The 21,861-nt window shown below is 36.8% G+C and overlaps 2 protein-coding genes across 2 annotated transcripts in view; one reads left to right on the forward strand and one right to left on the reverse strand.

Annotated features, from left to right (window-relative positions):
* The window catches only part of LOC145999023 (guanylate cyclase 32E), a 511,534-nt gene that overhangs the window by 54,190 nt on the left and 435,483 nt on the right, over window positions 1–21,861 (reverse strand). The gene's annotated exons all lie outside the window — the stretch shown is intronic.
* Window positions 1–21,861, forward strand: part of LOC145998638 (BTB/POZ domain-containing protein 6-like) — a 46,017-nt gene that overhangs the window by 2,164 nt on the left and 21,992 nt on the right. Inside the window, exons 2-6 of the mRNA XM_083135104.1 lie at window positions 2,627–2,684; window positions 5,212–5,329; window positions 7,264–7,397; window positions 10,498–10,702; window positions 12,765–13,580. Of these exons, the coding sequence (XP_082991230.1) occupies window positions 2,644–2,684; window positions 5,212–5,329; window positions 7,264–7,397; window positions 10,498–10,702; window positions 12,765–13,580 (1,314 nt within the window). The 5' untranslated portion in view covers window positions 2,627–2,643. The remainder of the gene's footprint in view (window positions 1–2,626; window positions 2,685–5,211; window positions 5,330–7,263; window positions 7,398–10,497; window positions 10,703–12,764; window positions 13,581–21,861) is intronic.

The raw sequence follows: 21,861 nt of genomic DNA on the forward strand, positions 1-21,861 counted from the left end.
TTTTTGACAAAATTCGATTTTATTATTCAATATAGTTGCCTTCGAGGGCGATACAACGATTATAGCGGTCATACAATTTTTCGATGCCATTTTTATAGTACGATTTCTCTTTAGCCTCAAAATAGGCCTCAGTTATAGGCCTCAGTTTCGGCGATTACCTCTTCATCAGTGCTAAATTTCTTTCCAGCGAGCATTCTTTTAAGGTCTGCAAACAGGAAAAAGTCACTGGGGGCCAGATCTGGAGAATATGGTGGATGGGGAAGCAATTTTATTACGGTTGAATATCGCTAAACATTGCTCCGAATCATCAAAATGTTGTTGCTTTTGATCGATTGTGAGCACGCGCGGCACCCATTTTGCACACAGCTTTCGCATGTTCAAATATTCATGCACAATATGTCCAACACGTTCCTTTGATATTTTTAAAGTCTCAGCTATCTCGATCAACTTCACTTTACGATCATTTAAATTATTTTGTGGACTTTTTTGATGTTTTCGTCGGTAACAGCCTCTTTGGGGCGTCCACTGCATGCATGCTCATTTCGCCTTGTTTAAATTTAGCAAACCACTTCTCAACGGTTGATTTTCCTGGTGCAGAGTCCGAATAATGTTTATCAAGCCAAGCCTTGGCTTCAACAGTATTTTTTTTCGCCAAAAAGCAATGCTTTATTAACACACGAAATTCTTTTTTATCCATTTTTTCACAATAACAAAAGCTGCTTCACTCACAATGCTATATCTCACGAACTAATTATCCGGCAGCTGTGAAATTTATACACGTATCTTTTGAAGGTTAGTACTAAGTAAAAATCACATGGATTTAATTCTAGTAACGCCATCTATGAGTCAGCCTACGAACTTTTCAGCCCAACTGTTACAGTCCGACCTAAAGCTGATGCCAAAAATTATGGTATGCTACGAGGCAGAAAGTAAACTCAAAGAACTGACCCTTTAGCAGCTGCTTGCAATAGGTGAAACATTTAAAATTTCCTTTTACAAACTTCATAAGCATTGTGTTATTGTAATGTGCATACCCCATCAACAGCTGCTTGCAGCAAATCAAGTGTTACCTTCACAATCGAATTGGTAACAAGAGGTTGAGTCATGAGTGCTCTGTCAATTCTTTCCTTTGAGAAAAAGCGTGCAAATCTCTGAATTTAAATTAATTTTGCAGCTGTTTATAAAGAAACAAACTTATCTTTTTTAGTTTCTAGCTGTGATTCATTTTCTCAATGATTTATCTTTGGGTATGACAGTAAAATATATCATTGGTAAAATTATACCATATTAAAGTAGTAAGTAAATGCCTTTAAGCAGGTATGAGTTAGCCCCCTAGAATTTGAAGCCAAAATCTTTAGCCCCCCCCACTTATTTTAGGCTGGTAATGTCACTGCTCTCTTTTCCTCATGTATTTTTCTAGTTTCTCTTTATATCTGTCAGTTTCTATATTTCCATTTTAAATGTTTATTTCTCCTCTGTTCTCTTTCTGCTTGTAGGGAATGGCACAGTGGTAGCGGCGTCATCTTTCTTTTCTAACTTTCTTCTTTTTCCTTCATTCTTTCTTGCTTTCCTTCTTTATTTCTTTCATTTCTCACTTCCTTCTTTTTCTTTCCTTCTTTCTTTCTGGGTCGCCATCTAATGAAGGGATCCTGAATTCGATAAAACTGTAACTTAGGTCCAGTCCTGATTAGCCTTTCTGTGCATAAAGTGGACTTAAAACAAAAATTCAAACTTTCTGCTTTTATTTTCTTTGTCTTTTACTCCATTTCACTCACTTTTCAATATCTCGTCAATATCTCGTTCTCCTCCTTCTCCTTATTGCCCTTTATCCATTTGTTTTTATCCTTCACTCACGTGTATGCATATTTAGGGCCAGCCTAAGTGGATGTGGGGCCTGGGGCATACATGTCCTACAACCAATTTTTCAGACGTCTGAAAAAATCTGAGATTTTTGTTTCTTAGTCTGAAGCAGGCACAGTTCACATTGTGAAACCGATTTTATACAGATTTTTTATTCAGCAGAGTAAAGCTGCATGCAGAACGTGGCAACACTGCACACAGTGATGTCCGTTGAACCGTGGAAACTGCAGGCTGGCGCTGTGAGTCAATGCTTGCACTGCAAGAACAGTTTACTTTCCCTTGATACATAAGCTTTAGCATAGTTTGGGAGCAAAATTAGCAAAAAGTGGGGACAAATGCCCCTCCCCCCTAATCGCCGCCACTGAAAATAACATTTACTGGACTGAAAGAAGTACTCTACCAATATTTCCATCAGCTTATGTGAAGCAAACAATCTAAATGTATTTAATCTTCGATATCTCTGAAGCAAATGAAGGGGAAAAGTGCAGTTTTGGAAACTGCAAGATCTCTAAATTACCAAATTTGTACAACTATTCTTGATGAACCCATTGAAAGGAATAATTAAACCTGTTCAAAGGAATAATTGAATGTTTTTTTTAAACATTCAGTATGAAAAAAAAATTCTTACAGAAAACCATACTAAAACATTGCTGGTCTGTAAAATATTAATATTTTTTGTAAGGTGTCCTTCAAATTTTAAAATTTGTTGACAAGAATTGTGATATTTTAACCTGCTGGCATTCTAAATAACTTCATTTTATTGCAGCATAGTAACCAGGTATCATGGCTGAAAGTGCTAACAGTACATCTGGTAATCCATCACAGTAAGTATGCTTTATATTGTAAGATTACTAATTTAAGTGTTTTCTGAAGATTTTGCTAGACACAGGAGGAGATAATTTGTACATCATCTTCATATCCACAACACACATGTTTTCAATGCTCATATTTGCATCCTCAGAGGCTGAAGTATTCATATCAGGTAATCAAAACTATTCCTCAAGAATCAGCAATCTTAAGTAAAGATGTAATGAAATAATCATTTCATACATTTATTTTAGACTGTGACAGTGACATTTGCTGTTAGACAAGCGAATGAATATGATTCAATTTAACATTTTGAAACTGTAGGTACCGGTCAATTTAAATATATCTCTTGAATAAAGTATTCAAAGTGAGGGAGTTACTATTCCCTCAGCTAGCATAAATTAGTTTAAGAACCCCTTGCCAGTCTATTCCCAAGGCTCGAACTAACATACCAGGCCTAGGAATTTTCAATTTGAGCATGAAAACTATTAATAATTCAACTGCCAAAATATATAAATGTATTTACGGATTGTTCCATGACTACTGAAACTTCATCTAAAGAAGATATTTAATTTATCCTCAAGTTTCTACACATGGAATATTTTTATTGACTGTCAATCAGAAACTAATATGAGTGCCCTTGAGCAAACCTCGGAATGAGCAAAGAGTAAAGCACTTGGTGTTTACAAAATGCAATCAGTGATGGCTTCTAACTACACATTCACACACATTATTAGCATTTTACCAACTAGGACAACATTTACAAACAATGAAGTCAGTGGCGGCTTGTAATCACACATTCACCGGCTCATTTGCAGACCCATGTTTACTGAGACTTTTTTGCTTCTATTATCGTGTACTTTCACCTGTGTCAGTTTGCGCTATTACTTTTGAGACACCCTGTATATATAAAATATGTTGTTTATATATAAATGGTGTAGGAGACAGTAAACACTTACCACAATAAAAAGAAAAGTCTATATTACGAGGCTCATACCTCATTGTTAGAGTAAAAGAACGGAGTCAAAATTGTGTAGAGGTACAGAATATTAATGCTGGCATTGGTACAGTGTTGCCAGAGAAAAGTGATAGATCACGAGTTCAGACGAGCAGGTCCTTTCATCAGTGTTTACTGTGGGATGGAATGGAGAAATGCTTATTCGGTGACTAGTTTGAGCCCAGGGGGTATGGTGGCATGCATGCCTGATATGTAGGCCCTTTATCATCTCCTGCAAGTGGAGGTGTCAGTGTGTTGGGGTAATAGGTGTCTTATGGCTATACGTGAACAGTTGTTGAAGGTGGCGTGAGTGTCAACAGTGAGGTCGGAGTTTTGGGTAGAGGCTCCGTGGTTATTGATTCTGAGGTTCAGTGGGGTAGAGGTTTCACCCAGGTAGAAGTTACCACAGGTTTGACAGATGAGGGTGTATATGAGGTTGGAGGAGTGGCAGGTACCCTTTGGGTGAAGGGTGATCTGGAGGGTGGGGGAGGTCTTGCACCTGGGTTTGTTGCACTTGTAGGGTGGGAGAGGTGAGTGTATTATGGACCAACATGTTCTTGAGATGGGGGGAGGGGGTGCATCGGAAGACGACCCTAGGTTTGCCCCGAAAGATGTCTCTGGTGTTGGGATCAATGTGAAGGAAGGGAAGGAGCATGGGCAGAGTTTGAGCTCTTGCTTTTTTTGGGGGGGGGGGGGCAGACTCTGGGAGAAGCATATGATGTACCTGAGGGTTATTGAATATCCCATAGTTTATAAAGGGTCCGGAGGCCTTCCCAAAAAGAACAACTTAAAAACACTGAGTTTTAGGCCTTTTAGATTCGAAAATGTTACATTTCCTCGCTTACGTAAACAAATATTAATTAGTATATTGGTTGTCAGTTTTAAAAGAACAGTATGATTATTGCATTTTGCATTTCATTACATTTTTATTACAATACTCGTATTACTTTAAAAAAAAGTTACGGTAAGCTTCAGAAATTTTAGAAAAATGAAATTGAAAAGTTCTTTTGATGCCTCAGCAGTAACTGTTGGTTCAACACAAAGTCATTTTAGGTTTTTCTTTCTTCAAACTGTACACATCAATCAAATCGTCTAAGACCCGCTATTGCAGCGCAATTAGCGCACATGCCATCATGCAAAACGCCAAGTTTGCGATATGGCTTCATAACAAAAATGTAGTAACTGAACTTTATCATGTGTTATTTTTTTAGTTTTTTTTTACCTGGCCCCTCCAGAACTCCGCCTATGGGAAGGAGTGAGTGGAGGGTATGTTCGATTTTCAAGAGGTGATGGTGGTATACGATGATCAGAGCAGGAGGGTTGGTTTTTGTTTGGTTGGCACAGGTGTGGGAGGTGGCTCTGTTTGGTTAATTACAACAATGAGGATGAATGATCATATGATGAAATTGACACTCACAAAGAATATCCATCCCAAGGCTGGGATTTGAACTGGGAACTATTAGCATCATGAATAAATGTGTATACAAATATGATATGCATGTTTAATTGACTTACAATATTTTTGACATTAAATATTACATTTTCAGAGAAAGCAGCAATCATTCCTGTTATATCGAGTCAATGAAAGACAGGTGCCAGGACCTTCTGAAATCAGGAAGATATTCTGATTGCGAGTTTCTGGTTGGTCCTGAAGGAAACCAAAGGGTGAGCTTCATGTGATTTAAGAATGGCATTAATTTCTTATAATAAGAGATCACACAAACTGAAGTTGAGGCATTGTTATTATGTTTTTTTTTTATAAATTTTGTAATTTATGTTACTACACATTAAACAAAAATGAGCCTCTTGTGTTATGAGAACACATTTTGCAATCCTTCAGAGCATATGTTTGACTTCTTTTCAATGTTGCAAAAGTTTTTTAAAATTATTTTTGATGAAACATCTACGTGCAAGGCAGGCACGTATTTAGACATTTATTTGGGGGGAGGGTCCGAATAAATAATCATATAAACGTTTAAATTAAAATAATAATAATTAATAAATATTAAATTAAATTAAATTGTATTGCTATTATTACATTAGTCTTACACCATTTTACCTATTAGAGATATAAAAGGATGTATTCATTATCTATTGTGTAGTTAGGATCACTAAAATTTGTTTTAAAGCAACTAGCCTGGCAAGGAAATTAGTTGTAAATAGATAAAGAATTGATTATTTCTTAAATAACAAGAAATAATGTTAGAGCCAGTTGACGAAAATTAAAGTTTCAGATTAATTTTTTTGGTACTGTCATTCAAAGTTCGGCAGAAATAAATAACCCTCGATTATACAGCAAATGCTAAACAAGTATATTTTCATTGTTTAATGTTACTACATAATAAGTATATCTATCTATCTAACCATCTCTATCTCTCTCTCTCTCTCTCTCTCCCCCCCATCTCTCTCCATCTCTCCGTCAGATTCTACAAACAGAACTTCAAGAACATTAGATTTTGCACACCTCCTCTTAAAGGCAGCTTCTGCCCCTCAAAATTTTACAAGACATGACAACTACCCGCTCCCCGTCGAAGACACACATTGTTTATTTCATATGAATTTCATGCAGACACAAGGGCATGTGAACATGAGGGTCTTAACTGAAAGGAGCGTGGCATGCACTGAGATTGGTCTCCAGCAATTTGCGAATTATACACACTACATTGACATTTGTTCGCTGCACTGCCAACAAAGGGTTGCTATCTCTCTCTCTCTGCCACCCAAAGACAATACTGATAGCATTCTAATGCAGATGGAAACACATGGCAGGCTACAACAGCAGTCTCTGAGCTACGTTGCAATTTTTGTCCATTTATTAGTGCTAATCTTCATTTGATACTAAAACGTTGTTACCAATATAATGTTTCTACAATGAATATGTATTCTGTGACTCTTTCTCTCTCATGACCTTCTGCATACCTTTGAGTTCAAGTTACAAAAACAAAAATTAAGTGATCAGATCCTTTGAGACTTGTAGAGCAAATTTCATGGGGATGCCTACATACTATGTATGTTATCCTAATGGAGAAAAAAAGAATGTGTGGGGTGCAGCTGGAAAATACAGCTCTGGTCCCAAACTTTGTGTGGGGTGTTTTAGGTCCATTCGCACCCAACTAGGGGGATGACTTGCTAAATTGTCACCTTTCTTTAAATTTTGGAACATGCTAGGTGGTGATGCATGCTCAAAGCTCAGTCATGTTCTTCTGTGGGTACGGTATTACTTCCATTTCAAATGTAAGTAATAGTCGTATGCTTTATAATGTTTTCATATTTCTGACCCCCCCCCAAAAAAAAAAAAGAAAATAGGCCATTATAATTTGATCACACCTGTCCCCTTAACAAACATACCATTGCTCGACTAACCCACTTGTGAGTGAGGAGGAAGACGTAGCCAGTAACATTTCCACAAATTTTGCTGTAAATCTAATTATTCAATTATTAGCTGGAGTGATTCTTTTAGTAATTTTCTTAGCTGGGTGATGCCATCCCCAGCATCCCCCCCCCCCTTCTAATTCTAGCACTTATAAAAACAGATTTATGCATTTGAAATGTTAAGTGTTAAATTTTAAAAGCTGTATCATGATGGTAATTTTTTTCAGTCTTTCCAAGCACACAAGATCTTGCTAGCCATTGCCAGCCCAGTATGGGATTCAATGCTGCTTGGATTACTTCAAGAAAAGGGACAAGTGAAGATTATAGATGTGGATCCCAATTCTTTTTGGCTTATGCTGAAGTAAGTACATAAAGGTAAAAAAAGGTAAAGTGCTTTCGTTGTGCTTAGCACCACGCCATGAACGTGTATAGGGTGTGTGGGAGTAACGCCCCACACTTTCTTGATCCGGTCGCAAGTGGGGGTGATGTGATCAGCATCACACACCTGACTGCCTTTACTCCCCAGGTACCCATGACATTCGGCACTGGGTGAGTGCCGGGGCTGTTTCCAACGTTAGAAAAGTTGTCGGATTTGAACCGGCCGGGGATCGAACCTGTACCTTTAGCATGGTAGTCAAACGCGTTACCGACTGAGCCACCGTGGCCATGCAAGTAAGTACATATCAGTTTTATCTTTTAACTTTGTTTAGTTGCTTGTGAATGTGCAAAATTGACCCAACTATCACCTGCTATCTGTGTTACATTCTTGAATAAATCGACTTTGGCGAATATTTACAAATGTTCAATTTTTGAGGAAGAACACATTTTGTTTATCCATGTGTAAATACTTACACTAAAAAACGTTTGGTACAAACTGTCATGTTTCCCTTGCTAGCGATCGCTCAACATTTTCTGGGCCAATGAGAAACTAGAAAAAAGTCATCTACTAGGCAGCAAGGAGTGAATGGAATCTCGAATAGAGTCACCTATGCAGACACTGTTGGAACATTCTAGTATAACTCCCATGTGTTTTGCATGTGTCTTGTTGAAGAAGATAGTTTTGGAATAGTGGTGATGGCTAGTATGGTGTTATCTTAATATGTGTATGTGAGTAACAGGTTGCACCAGACAGCATCTACCTGTGCTCTGTTATGTGCCAGCAATTTGTGGAGGATTTTCATTACAAGGGAATTATTATATACTGTGGAGAAGAAATAATGATCAACATGGACATAGGCAAATCCTCTGATTAGGAGGGGGAAAAATCCTCTGATTAGGAGGGGAAGGAGTCAAAAGCCTTGATGAAAGTTCAGTTAGGGAAATGAAAACTACATTACATCTCCGTGTTTTACAAACTCCGTATTGGAGTGTAAAAAACAGGGGCATATTTAAGGTGAGTATGGACTCCCTGGCATCTACATATAGAGTAATTTTAAATCAAATTATATACATGTCATACCTGTGATGCACTCATGTTTTCTCTGAATGTGAACAAAATTCACGGCTCTTCTTCAACTGAAACTTTCACATCACACACATACACTCTCTCTCTCTCTCTCTCTCTCTCTCTCTCTCTCTCTCTCTCTCTCTCTCTCTCTCTCTCTCATGAATTCAGTGCACATATACAGAGCATTCCCTGACATTCGCTATGAGACTCGGCGGCAAGCGGCCCGGCATCAACACTTGTCTTTCCCGGTGAATGGGGTCCGCGACAGTCGCAAGGTACAGTCTGTTTTTTTTTCGCTCTCCCTGCCTTCGCTCTCTTTCTCTTTCTGTTGACGTTGCAGGCTGACGCTAGCGTAAGCCTCCCTCGGAAGTTGTGCTGTGCCGTGTCCGTGTGTTGAAGATTGTGGCTCAATATGGCACCACAAAAGTTTACACTACAACAAAGGATTTATCTTGTCGAGTGTTACTTCGGAAAGAGGAATTGTGGAAAAGCATGACGACGTTTTGAAACGAAATTTCCTGGTGTTCCCGTTCCACATAGGACCACTATATTAAACCTCATAAAAAAAGTTTAGAGTAACAGGGTCAGTTCTGAATAAAAGTGGAAAGAAAAATGGGGTAATCTAAAAAATTAAAAGAGAGTATTGTACGAGAAATCGGGAGAATTACAGTAGACGTACTTGTACGTGTAAATGCCAATTTCCTTGGGAGATGCCAGGAATGTGTTGCAGCAGAGGGACATCATTTTCAACACCTTCCAGAGTCAAGGTTAGTACACAATATGAAAACTGTAATTTTAATAGCCGACTCTAGCGACTGTCACGGACCCGTTCACTGGGAAAGACAAGCACTGATGCTGGGCCACTTGGTGCTGAGTCTCGTAGCGAATGTCAGGGAATGCTCTGGATTTACCAATAGTGGATAACATGTGAGATACCTTGATTCAACATTAGAATGGACTTCTGTAGTCCTACAAAAATAAACTATCGCACAATGTTAGTTTTCATTCAGGTGGTACGAGTTATAAACAAATATGTCAGTATGTCACTGATACTTCCAGTGACATAATAAATACCCTCACCATCCTTTCTTAATGCTTAGAACTTTCATCGACTTGGGAAAACTTCATTGTTCTCTTAAATGCCAACTTAGGTTGGCCGTGGTGGCTCAGTCAGTAACGCGTCTGACTACCATGCTAAAGGTCCCAGGTTCGATCCCCGGCCGGTTCAAATCCGGGAACTTTTCTAATGATGGAAGCGGCCCTGGCGCCCACCCAGCGTCGAATAACATTTGTACCTGGGGGAAACCCTGGGGGGTAAAGGCAGTCAGGGGCGTGATGCTGATCACATCACCCCCACTCACGACCGGATCAAGGAAGTGTGGGGCGTTACCCCCACACCCCCTATACGCCTTCATGGCATGGTGCTATGCACAGGGGAACACTTTTTTTTCCCTTAAAGACTATAATATTGCCGATTAACTGCATTATGATCCCCCCAAATGCTAAATTCCTAACTGCCCCCCTTCTCTCGCCCCACCATGTCGATGATGATCAATAATGCTGAGTGATCTAGCCAGCCACCGAGGTATATTTAAAAGAATAAGAAATGCTGGAGAGGAAACAACCGAGAGTAAGTTAGTATTTTTATATCCATAATCCACTTTTTTGTCATATCTCCGTAAAGCATTTTTCATATCCATAATCCACTTTCTTGTAATATCTCCATAAGGTATGATTTATTGTGGTATATCCAAATATAATGTGATTTAGATTTTTATATGCTCAAGTGTCCTACATTTTAATTACTAATGCATTACATTTTGTCAAATTTTCTAAATATTCATTGTATAGCTGATGGCAAAGATAATAGTATGTGAATTCCCCCTGATCTTGTCCGTTCACTTTGTTTTTCAAAATGGGAAGAGAACATCTTGTATTATAACTTCTGTCTCAATTGTATACATTAAATTTTCCTTATTTTGGGTGCCTAACCACTGTGTATTACTTTCCATAGCTTTGTTTATTTGAAAGAAGTGGAATTCAAGTCTGTCCATGAAGCCATTGATGTGTATTGTGTTGCAAATAAATATTTAATGACTGACCTTATCCAGTATTGTAGAAAATATTTCTACATGGAAATAAATGCAACCATCGTGTGGCCAATTCTACAGCTTTCACTGGAATTTGATGATGAAAACCTAAAGGAATGCGCATTACGGGTAAAGTTAACATAATTCATTTCTTGTTTGTAGATGCTATATAAAATTTGATATTCAGTTATCGTAGCATTATGGGAATTATTCAGCCCTTTTACTGGGAATTAAAAAAAATACATTTATAAGTGATGTAGATACTTATAAGTAGACTTTTCAGGAGTAAAATATTTAAACCTTGAGTTTCACTGTACTAGGAATAGAGCATTTTCATTCATTTTTTCATGAATTTAGGAAAGCAGTTGCCTTGTTACCTCCAAATTCAAGTTAGGAAAATAATAAGTATTTATACTTGCTAAATCATGTGTACTTTTAAATTTGTTATTTATATTATTTAGCATCACTTTTTTGCCACTTTTTCCCACTTGAGACAATGAGGATGCGTGATGAATAAGATGAAATTGGTGAAGGGACACTCATGCCCACACTGGAACCATTGGCGGATGCAAAAGTTACGATTGGGAGGGGCAAATTTCAGTAAGGTACCTCGCATCATTGAGAACCAATTACCAATTCTAACCTACACTTGCACTGTTTTATACGAACAAGATATACTGTAAACAGGAACCAAGTTCTAGAGATTAGAGTATTGTTTTGCAAAAATAGGGTTCCATGGCTGGATACATGGTTATTATTGTCGTTATCACAAGTCCTGCCACAGTAAATGAACGATTAGATAATAAAAGACAAAACATTTGAGTCTTCAAAAATATTAGGCATAATAATACATCCGAGTCGATGCCTGGCTGGAACTCAAACTCTGGAACCTCAGTCGCAATATTGAAAGTTGTCTACTTAACGTACTTGGTCAAAAATATTAAGTATGCATTAAAGATGAACACATGTAGTCTCTGCTCAATTGGATATATGTGTATAATCTCAGCATTTGGTAGCTCTTAGGCACTGGAAATAGTCACGTGAAACTAATCGTGTTTCCTTGACCAATTGCTATATAAATACTACCTTGCTAAAAGTAACATGCATTTTAGACTAGTTTAAAATCACTACCATGGTGGCATTACAATATCCTTGTTGCTAGGAAGAGAATTTAAAATTTTGATTCATTAAATATTATAGAAATCTTGCAATGGTTGCATAATTATTACTCTGTGACTGTCATTTCATACTTTCAATGTATCTAACATCAGTCCATCCTGTGGCTATGCCGATACTTATGCCGAAGTATCGTCTCAACCAATACCAGTGGTATCGGAAAGTATTGGTTGGATTTCATTTACCAATACCAGTGATAGTTTCCAACATTTTGGTCTTTGACACAACACTCTCAGAGTGTCTGATTTTTGCCTAAAAGGTATGAAAATTCAAAGTTTCCATTTATTTTGCACCAAGATTGTTTAAAAACTAATTTGCAATTACATAACTCGAATTTAATATTCTGATGCAATTCGTGAATAGTATGAAGCAAAACTCTGGTAAATTGACACTTGTAATTGGAGGAGAATATTCACATACTAATATTATTCAATAGTTTAATTGTTGCAATTTTCAATCATCAGCATCGGTATGAATTGGTTATAGTATTGGAAACAATTCAGCCCTAGTGCTAATCAAACTGGCAAATCAGTATTTCATTGGTTGTGGATTCTTGAGAGAACTGATTGATATTGTAATAAACTGGTTTGTTATTGTGTTTTGACCCTGAATTCAGCCTTTGTGAATAATTTCAGAAGATATTGAAGAAATTTTGGATGACGTAAAGAGAATGTTGATAAATCAGTGGATAGAGATTTGGCAAATTATGTCAATCAACATTAATGTTGGCTTGAATTATCTCACGAATAATATCACTGCCAGGATTTGCACACAAATGATTTGAACTAGTCGAACCATAATACTTCAGCCATGCAGAAATCTATTCTAACTTATGCAAGAGTTTGTTCCTAACATTTGCTCAACGAAACCAGAACATTGTGTGAATCTTAACTGGATGGAGTACTGGATGGAGTAGAGGTTTTGTCTTTCACATTCTCCTTTTCTCTTTCTACTAGAAAAAATTGAATTCTGAAAATGATGAGCTACATACCAAATATATCACTTTTTCTTTTAGCTAATTTCACAAAAGGCAGCTGAGGCATTTGAAAGCCATGAGTTACAAGATGTAAATCTCCCCACATTGGAAGCTGTTTTAGAGAAAGATAACTTGGATGGATCAGAACTGCCTGTTTTCAATGGTGCAGTTCGTTGGGCACAAGAAGAATGTCGCCGTGAGGATCTTCCTGCTGACAACAATAACATAAGACGTGTTTTGGGAGAAGCATGGTATAAATTGAGGCTACTAACCCTTACGCCAGCGGAATTTGCAGGAGGACCAGCAAAATCTGGTTTATTAACACCAGATGAGGTCAGTGCAGTTTTCATTTACAAGCTTTCTGAACAAGAGGAATCTTTTCCACCCACAATCAGCACAAATATCACAAAGCGAAAATTACTAGACAATGATAAATGCTTCCACAATCTTCACATGTCAGATTTACCTTTGGTTGTGCCTTGTTTATTTGAATGTGATGGAAAAAATGTTATAATAGAAAAGTTTGAAGTTACTCAGGACTTTGATGTGAACAGCATTGCTCTACCTTCTCAGGTAATCAGTACTGAAGCACTATCGACAAGATATTCTACATTTGAATCAAAAGGCTGTTATAGAGAGGTTAGAAAAGTAAGCTACGACATATCTTCTTATTCAAATACATTAGCTAGAAACTCTCTTCTTGCTTGGAATCATGAAGAGAAGGTCGAAATTTACAGTTACAGTTATACAACGATAAGATTTAAGAAGGGCAATTTTGTGACTTTTACTTTCCATTTACAAACTGCAGGTTGGTATCCACTTACATTAGCATGCTCTCATCGAAATCTGAAGTTGGTAAGCAGCAATGCTGGAAAAACACACAGTTTTCTCAAGAGAATAGGGATATTGTAAACAACAGTATTTTAAACCATAACTAGTAAAAAGAAAAAACCCATTAAATATTATTTTGAAACTACACATTCCGAAACTTGTTATTCAAGCCATACCAATTAAAAAATTATCAAAGACCTGAACTCAGAATAGTTTAAAATACTTTTATAGTAGCATTTTGTGATTCATACTGACATTTGTAGACATTTCATAACTAAAAAAGTGTAAGGTAATATTAGTACCACATTAGCCAGCATATAAGAGACACTCCTTTTCGTACATTTTTTTTTTTTAAAGGAAAAAGCTTTATCACTGAATATTACAATTAATTTGAGCATTTCAAATATAAAGTAATATGTGCATCTACTTTCAATAAATAACTTACCTAATCAAACTAGGAAAGAATACATTTTGATCTTCTTCGTCACACACTGCAAGGAAGCAAAAAAGAAATAATCTAATTCAGAACAGGAAAAAAGAAATCCAGAAATGAAGGTACTCAAAATCTGAGTATTAGCGTATAAGACACCCTGTTTTCCAGACCTATTATTAAAGGAAAAAAATGCATCTTATATGCTGACAAATATGGTACTTTACATAACTTTTAACACTTGTAGGGGAGACCGGGGCAGCATGATCCCCCTAAGCTTTGACCCTTCCTACAGAACACTGTATGGCGACGAATGCATTGAAACTTAACACAGTTGATACCACAACATTTGTTTTTACATTGATATATGTTTGAAGTTATTTCATTGTGTACTTAAGAAGTAATTTGGCCAAAAGTAAGGTATGTTGTTTAGACCAAGCCCAAGACAATCCAACCTGCAAAAGGATCACTCTGCCCAGGGTTTGAGGCAAAGTGATCCCTTTTCAAAATGTTATTATGAAATACGATTTTAAGTATAGAATTAATTAATTTTATTAATAAAAAGTCAATGTATTAAAAGTAAGTAACTTACAAACACGTTGAAGAAAACAAGTGTCATTCAGAGAAGAAAATATGAAACAGGTTCATATGAAAAAAATAAAAACAAAGAAGAATTTGTTTTAACGAAATACAAGTTGGTAATTTAAAAGTGTACTTAGCCTAATTTTCAAGACAAAAGTCACAAGTATAAGCACTATCATCTTCCTCCACACCTCTTCAAGGGATAAGTTTGCCCCAGGAGATCGCTATGTCCCGGTCTCCCCTACTACTTTGTAAAAACATTACTATTATATTTTCCTTGATAATTCAGTTTCAAGTCGCAGATTATCAGTTGTGAAGTGGAATATTGTCAACATGTTTAATTTATAATTCGCTCATCTACTTTTATGTGGCCGTTTTTCTAAAAGATACACTTTTACTTTGCATTGCATGAATGTAGTGAATTTAAACACAAAAGAGATGTTTGTTTTATAAAGCTGTTATTACTTTGTAAGATGAATTTTATCAAGAGAATAATATAAAACAAAGTTACTCTTGTCTTTTTTATTTACTGGTATTGCAAAACAACATATTACATTTTTTATACTTTATTATGAAAAGAATGAGAGCAAAAAATAGTTCTATTATCTTCCAAGAAATATATGTATTTGAATATGGTAGTGTGCAATATCTTGTTTGATGCATTTTCTAATGTGAAGAATACAATGAAACTTATTGTAAGAAATTAATTGGATTTACTCTTCTGCAAGGTATTTAGAAATATGTTGTTAGTGCACTTCATTAAGTAAATCTGTTAAGGAAATAATGGTACCACATTTGATTTGTGATTTTGCTGGGAGTTTTTCTTAAATTTACATTATTATTCATGCATTAGTATTCTCGTACACTTGAAAATTAAGAGAATGTAAGAAATCTCATTATATTTCTGTATGTTTTGTCTGTGTAATATTTTATAAGTCCTTTCTAATTTTAATCTTTATCTAGTATTATATGGTTTTCACACAATTCTAATGGCAAGTGTGAAAATAAAGTTCACTTGCATATTTACTTGGCAATTATTTTGCAGTCTCTTTTTAATAAAGACCATTATGTTGAATTTCATATAATTTCCTTTGGTAGCTTTTATCATAAAAATAGTGAAGAGAAAATTATTTTTATGTTTACCTTGTCATTCTATTGCAAAGCAGTATTTTTATGTTCTGTTATATTTCGTGTATGTCTGTTTTATTATAAGAGATTATTAATATTTCTATTGCACTCTTTTATTTACTCCTGCTGATTATATTTCTGTACGTGATCTACACTGCAATAAATATGATACACACATGTATTTTCTTTTCTTTTTATTCCTACTTGATATTTGGGATGATATGGAAATTCTTAGGTGGGGAAAAGCTATTTCTTTCAGGATTTTCCTTTTATTCCCTCAACTGTTGCTCTTAACCTCTCCCACATTCCTCTCTCTCTTTCCCTTTCTGCGTGTTAGATGATATTTACTCTCCCAGGTAAAAAATTAAAGAAATTAGTTACATTTTTGAAATGATGTAACATTTTCTCAGTTGCTGTCAAATTTTCTTCATTCTAACTAGAGTTTTAAGGTTTTATCCTAAGACAGATCAGGCCCGTAGCCAGGCAGGGCTGCCAGCCCCCTGGCACTGCCACCAGGCCCTTGACATTGGTAAAACTATTTTGTATTTTAATTTCTTTGAGGTGAAGAGTGAAAATGTAGACAACATATATTATTTTGTTCACAAGTTCGTGAGGGATAAATTCACAGAACATGAACAGCCGCTATTAGATTTGTTCATCTTGTTTGTGAGTCAAAATCTAAGTATCGGCAAGTGTTTAGAAGATTCTCTAGACTTTAGAAAGTTCTTTCCTAGGGGAGCTTCTTTATCTATAACTTCCCTGCCCCTGTTACAGCCTCTCAGTTGACAAACATCTGGAACTTTAACGTCATCATCCACAGCTGCGTCAAATGCCAACCGACCCATAGTTTTGAAAACTAGGAGGATTTTTATTGTTTCGGCCGGGATACGGTAGGCACTATGATTGAAGTGAATATTGTTCATTTTTACTTGTATGATATAAATACCTGTATCATCAAAAATAATATAGAGTATGTATTAAAGGATGGTGTCAATAGCAGTCAATTAACACTTCAATAGATGTTTTAGAAGATATAGAAAAACTGTACTATTTGCATCATATTTCTAAATTTTATGTTTTATAATAACATAATGCCCCCCCCCCCAATTTACCTTCATTTAAAACTGTTAAACTTTTGAAAAAAAAATTGGACTTTGTTTACAAAGCCCTCCCTGATAACCCATGACCCCCCCCCCTCTCCTGGAGATAAATTCTAGCTATGGTCCTGAGACAGATACTGTTCTTGTATTGCATTGTATTTTCTGCCATGCCATAACTTGAATGTTGTCCCAAGATTCTGTACACTTCAATACCTTTCTTTTCATTGCTACTAGAAAGACACTTTTGTTTCTGACCTTCATAATCATAATCTTTATTTATCCGTTGACCCATTTTTCCACGGGTATGGATGGATATCATTATTTTGTGAAATAACTAGCTCATCGCTGCAAATACCCAACTTGCTTAACAGAAACGTCAATAGGGAAGCAAAAGAAAATATAAAAATCATGTAGGCTAACTTAGTTCGTGGGATAGTCAAAAATCGTAATTGAAGAACACATTGAGAGCCAAGCACCATTTACAGGCTTCGATTTAAAGGAAGTCTTGAGTCCTGGGGCTCAATTTCCAAATGGGGTCTCTGCTAGGAAGAAAAACTGCTTTGAGAATGACCATCACTGTTTTCTTTAATCAAATTGTTCATATATGCATAGACGTTCGCATGTTTTTAGCCCAGGTAAGAGAAAGAAAGGTAGTTTTTAAAGCAAAGTAGGTATATTTTCTCCCATAGTAGTGATGCCCCCTCAAAAAAAGTACTCTCAAGTTTCTGTAATGTTCTTGTAATAAATCTAGGGTGTTCGGGAAAAGGCACATAAGTCACAAACTGGGGTTTTCTGTTCCTTTTATCTAAGTTTCACTGAATCAATGAAAAATATTCTTGGTATTATTTTTATATTGGGCATGTGCAATGATTATACACAGTGATGATCATGTATTTCCAATATATTTCCCCAAACAGCCTAGAATTAACATAAATTACTATGTTTGAAATGAAATTATATGTTTAAAATATATAATTTCAGTTTAACTGATTTTTCGAGGGCACGGCTCCTCTCGTCCCCATTCCGAATGTCCATGCATACAACAGTCTTTGATGAATTTCTGATTTATACAAAATATGTAGAATGCGTCAAGAAGTTTGTGAGGAATTGTGGAGATGGGTTACCATGCTATTCATATGTACAGTAGGATGCACAAGTGTTGGTCGGCAAATTGTCCATGACTATTGTCATTGCTTTTTCTCTTGTATTTTATGTTTTTTTAAGGACTAAATTTTTATGTATGCCGGTGCAGAGGTGGACATCAGTTTGTTAGGAATTTCGTTTCGATTCTTGAACTGCTCTCTGTGTAAAACAAAGAGAATAATCATCGTGATTGACAAATTGCTTGGTAATACTTGTTCATTTCACTGTACTAAGTATAAAAGTCGTATAAAGTTTGACTGAAGTGGAATTGCAAGTATAATAAACAAGGTAGTGTTAGTGAAGATGTACAAATGAAAAGTTTTTGTGTAAAGGCTCCTTCAAATACTCCTGCTTTTTCAAACTCTTCAAGTAAAACTATTTGATATGCACATTTTCGAGATAAACGATCAGGAGAATGAACATAAATTTTATCAATCTGATCTCCTGCTATGTCTTGCTATTGATTAGCAATGTCAGTTATAAACAAAATATATAATATAATACTTAATGCCAGTGTACGAATTAGTGGGGGTAGCGAGGATTTCCCCCCCAACAAAATGTAATTGAAAGCATATAATATTCCATTTATTAACTATGGAGCGAACACCAGTGTATAGAGTTTCGGTTTTCTTTGAATGTAAATTAGGAAGGGTGTCTAAATCATGTAAGATTTAATGTTCAAGGTTAATGTCCTGTTGTAAGGTTCTTAGAACTGCAAGGCAATAGTTAAGGTTACTAACTGGTAACATAAAATTTGCAAACCTCCCCAAAAAAACTTAATCACCAAATTTACTCACAAATACTCCACTGAGTGGGCATCCTCGCTCAAAGCCAAAAGCTTAATTCGCACACTGCTTAATGCTGATAAGATGCATCATTTTAACGAGGTTATTATATTAGAATACAATTTATTATCAATGATACTGCAATACAGGGCCGGCGCTAGTCATTTTGCCGCCCTGGGCAATGGTGGCAGATGCCGCTCCCTTTCGAACACCCCTTCTCCCCTCTCATTACTCAGCAACGGGAAATTGAAAATCAATATATTTCTAAGTAAAACATCAAACTATAAAATAAATAATGAGACTTTTTAAGTTATTTCAATACTATTAAACACAACAGGATATCTCGCTTCACCCACAGTTAAACTTTAAAAAATGCGACAGTAATTTTTTTTATTATTATTATTATATTTTATGAAAACTCTCTCTCTTAAACGTATCTTAAATGTAACAAGTATTAGGAAAGAAATGAAGGCTTGACTTCATATATTTACCGTTGTAGGTCTGTGATATATGATTGGATTTTTAAAAGAATTACATGCAATATTCCCGGATCTCCCGCGTGGATGATCTGTCTGAATTCTTTCCTACGTTGTCCCTGCATGAAGCAGCTCTGGGGTTCACCTAGCCTCAAATTAATGGGTACCTGGGACCAACCCTGGTAGGTAAAGGCAGCCAGAGAGTGGTGCTGATCACCTCACCTCCAAAATAACCGAGATCGAGAATGTGTGTGGCCCTACCCCCACATCCCCTAAACGTGCCTTCATGACATGGTGCTATATGCACAGGGAACTTTACCTTTACATGTAATATTATTTTTCGTATAATGCTATCTTGCATACAATGGAAACAAACGTGTTTCAGACATGATTGACCGAAGATAGTAATTTTATTAGCCTTAATTTCCAAAAAAGGTTTGCACTTGCCACGGTTACCGCCAAAGTTGATAAAATTCGAAGTGCAACATTCACATCAGGTGCAAAATCATGACCCTTTATCAGTTTAAGGTCCCATTTGGTGTAACTGTTTTATTACAGCCGAAAACACTTTTAGTTCATCTTTTAATTCAGTAGCTTTCATGTGTTAACATTCCGGCAAGTTTTCTACACTTTTCAGACAAAAGATCAGATGGCATGCCTTTATGTTTACTATTATCATAAATAAATTGAAAATTCACTATGATGTTTCAGCTGCTCAAATCTTCATCTTAGAGCTAAAATAATCGTCTAGGACCTGGTCATAAAAATCAACTTTGTACCGTTTTTGTGGATCTTCAAGAGTTTCGTCATACTGAAACTGCTTGTTCTTTCGATTTCGACCCTGTACAATGTTGCCTATCTTTGGATTATCTATATCTAAATTCGAAACCAATTCTATCTAATAAATTGTGACTCACAGGAACCGCCCCCCGACGCCTCCACGAGTGGAGGGAGGGAGGGAGGCTGCCAGGCTGCCAAGTGGCGGCTAAGAAACTTTGAAATTTTTCATCACTCCTGCTTTTTTCAACGCCCTGATATATTTCCAAGAAATATAACAGCATCTAACACATCGTAGATTAATGTTTTGAAGACATTTGCTCATTACATTACGTGGAGTAATGTGGCGGGAGATGTGGCGATGACCAAGCAAAATAATAAAAATATTGCATTTTATATATTTCAGAGAAGAAGTAAAAAAATAAGTCAGAATACTCGCATATTTGTCCGAAATAAGCCAAGCGACAGCTCGAAATACGCAAGAGATTCCCTAATATTTGCGCATTGAAATGAGGCCGCAGTACTATCCCTCGCGCCGAACCCTCCCGCCAAGTTTCCTATTGAAGGCAATGGTGTTCGACGGCCCAGTTCATCGCAGAGTGGTGCGAATCTCCCGGATCTGCCGGTGCCGAGAACAGCCGAACGGTTCCGAACAGGCAGACCCTACAAGGTCCAACGACCTGTACTTTCCCCTACTCTTGAATGTCTGGGTCATAACGGGCACTTTTTCAGCCCCCATTCCAATGTTTACAGCCACGGCTTCTCTGCAGCCATCAAGATTCTTCCGAGTTTCTAGTGGCGTGCTCAAGGAGGGGTTGGTGAGGGTCATAATCCCTGCTTAGGCTCAATATTCTTTTTTAAAAAAAAGGAAGAAAGAAAAGGCAGGAAAAAATGGTAAAATGAGGAATTCAAGAATAACTACTAAAAGATACACGTAATACCTTCCCCTTCGAAAATCCTGGGCACACCACTCGAATGTCTGTTATTTCCACTTCTTAAGAGGAAAAACACACATTGAACGATATGAAATCTGCTTTTCATTATCAAAACAATTTGCGGCGCGTGGACCTCAGCTTCAAGGTGAGGTAAGCGTCACCGCGCTCCAGTCGCGTCGGGCGTGAAAAAACGGAACACTCACCACTACGCTTGCCTTCACCTGCCAGGGAGCTTAAACAAGTCTCAGACGCATGGCACGTTGACAGTAAATGAAGCAGAGCTCGGTGACGCTTACCTCACTTCGAAGCTGAGGTCCACGCGACAAGGTGAAGTAACGTCGTCGCGTTCGGTATGAAATAAAACGAAAAAACAAATGGCCTAAAAGCTCTTAACGCGACAATTGAGGTGTTTGCATTTCAGTTTCCATCATATTTAATAATTCTCGTCGTATGGGATAGAATTATGTGTCTTTTGTAGTCGTAAGGTCTGTGGTATGAGCTTTTACATTGAATTGGCAATGACCTTGACGTTTATCGCAGATAAATATTGTGACCCCTCCCCCTCCGTTGAAAGATCAACCCTTACGTTACGCAAGTCTTGCGACTACGTAAGAATGCCACGCTTCGCCACTGAATTAACCAGTGAGCAAAGGAATGTAAAGTTATGCAACTGGTTTGTAATACACTGACCCTCATGTACGACCATTTGGACAGTTTTGTTGCCAATTATTTGAAGGAGCGCATCATAGACCTCTCCTACTTGATATCTCAACGGAGTTAATGCATCGAATCTGCTCCTCCCCCCCACCCCACTTGTGGCACTCAGTGGTTTTAAAGTGAGACTACTGATATGTTCCTTCAAAACGGTGGGTTGGCATATATATAATAACTTCCAAGTTATAATAAAGCGTGTCCACAATGAGACTCCAACATTTTGAAAGTCTATAAC

This window comes from Lepisma saccharinum, chromosome 14 (assembly GCF_977018435.1).
Source record: "Lepisma saccharinum chromosome 14, izLepSacc3.1, whole genome shotgun sequence".
In the NCBI taxonomy this organism is placed as follows: Eukaryota; Metazoa; Arthropoda; class Insecta; order Zygentoma; family Lepismatidae; genus Lepisma; species Lepisma saccharinum.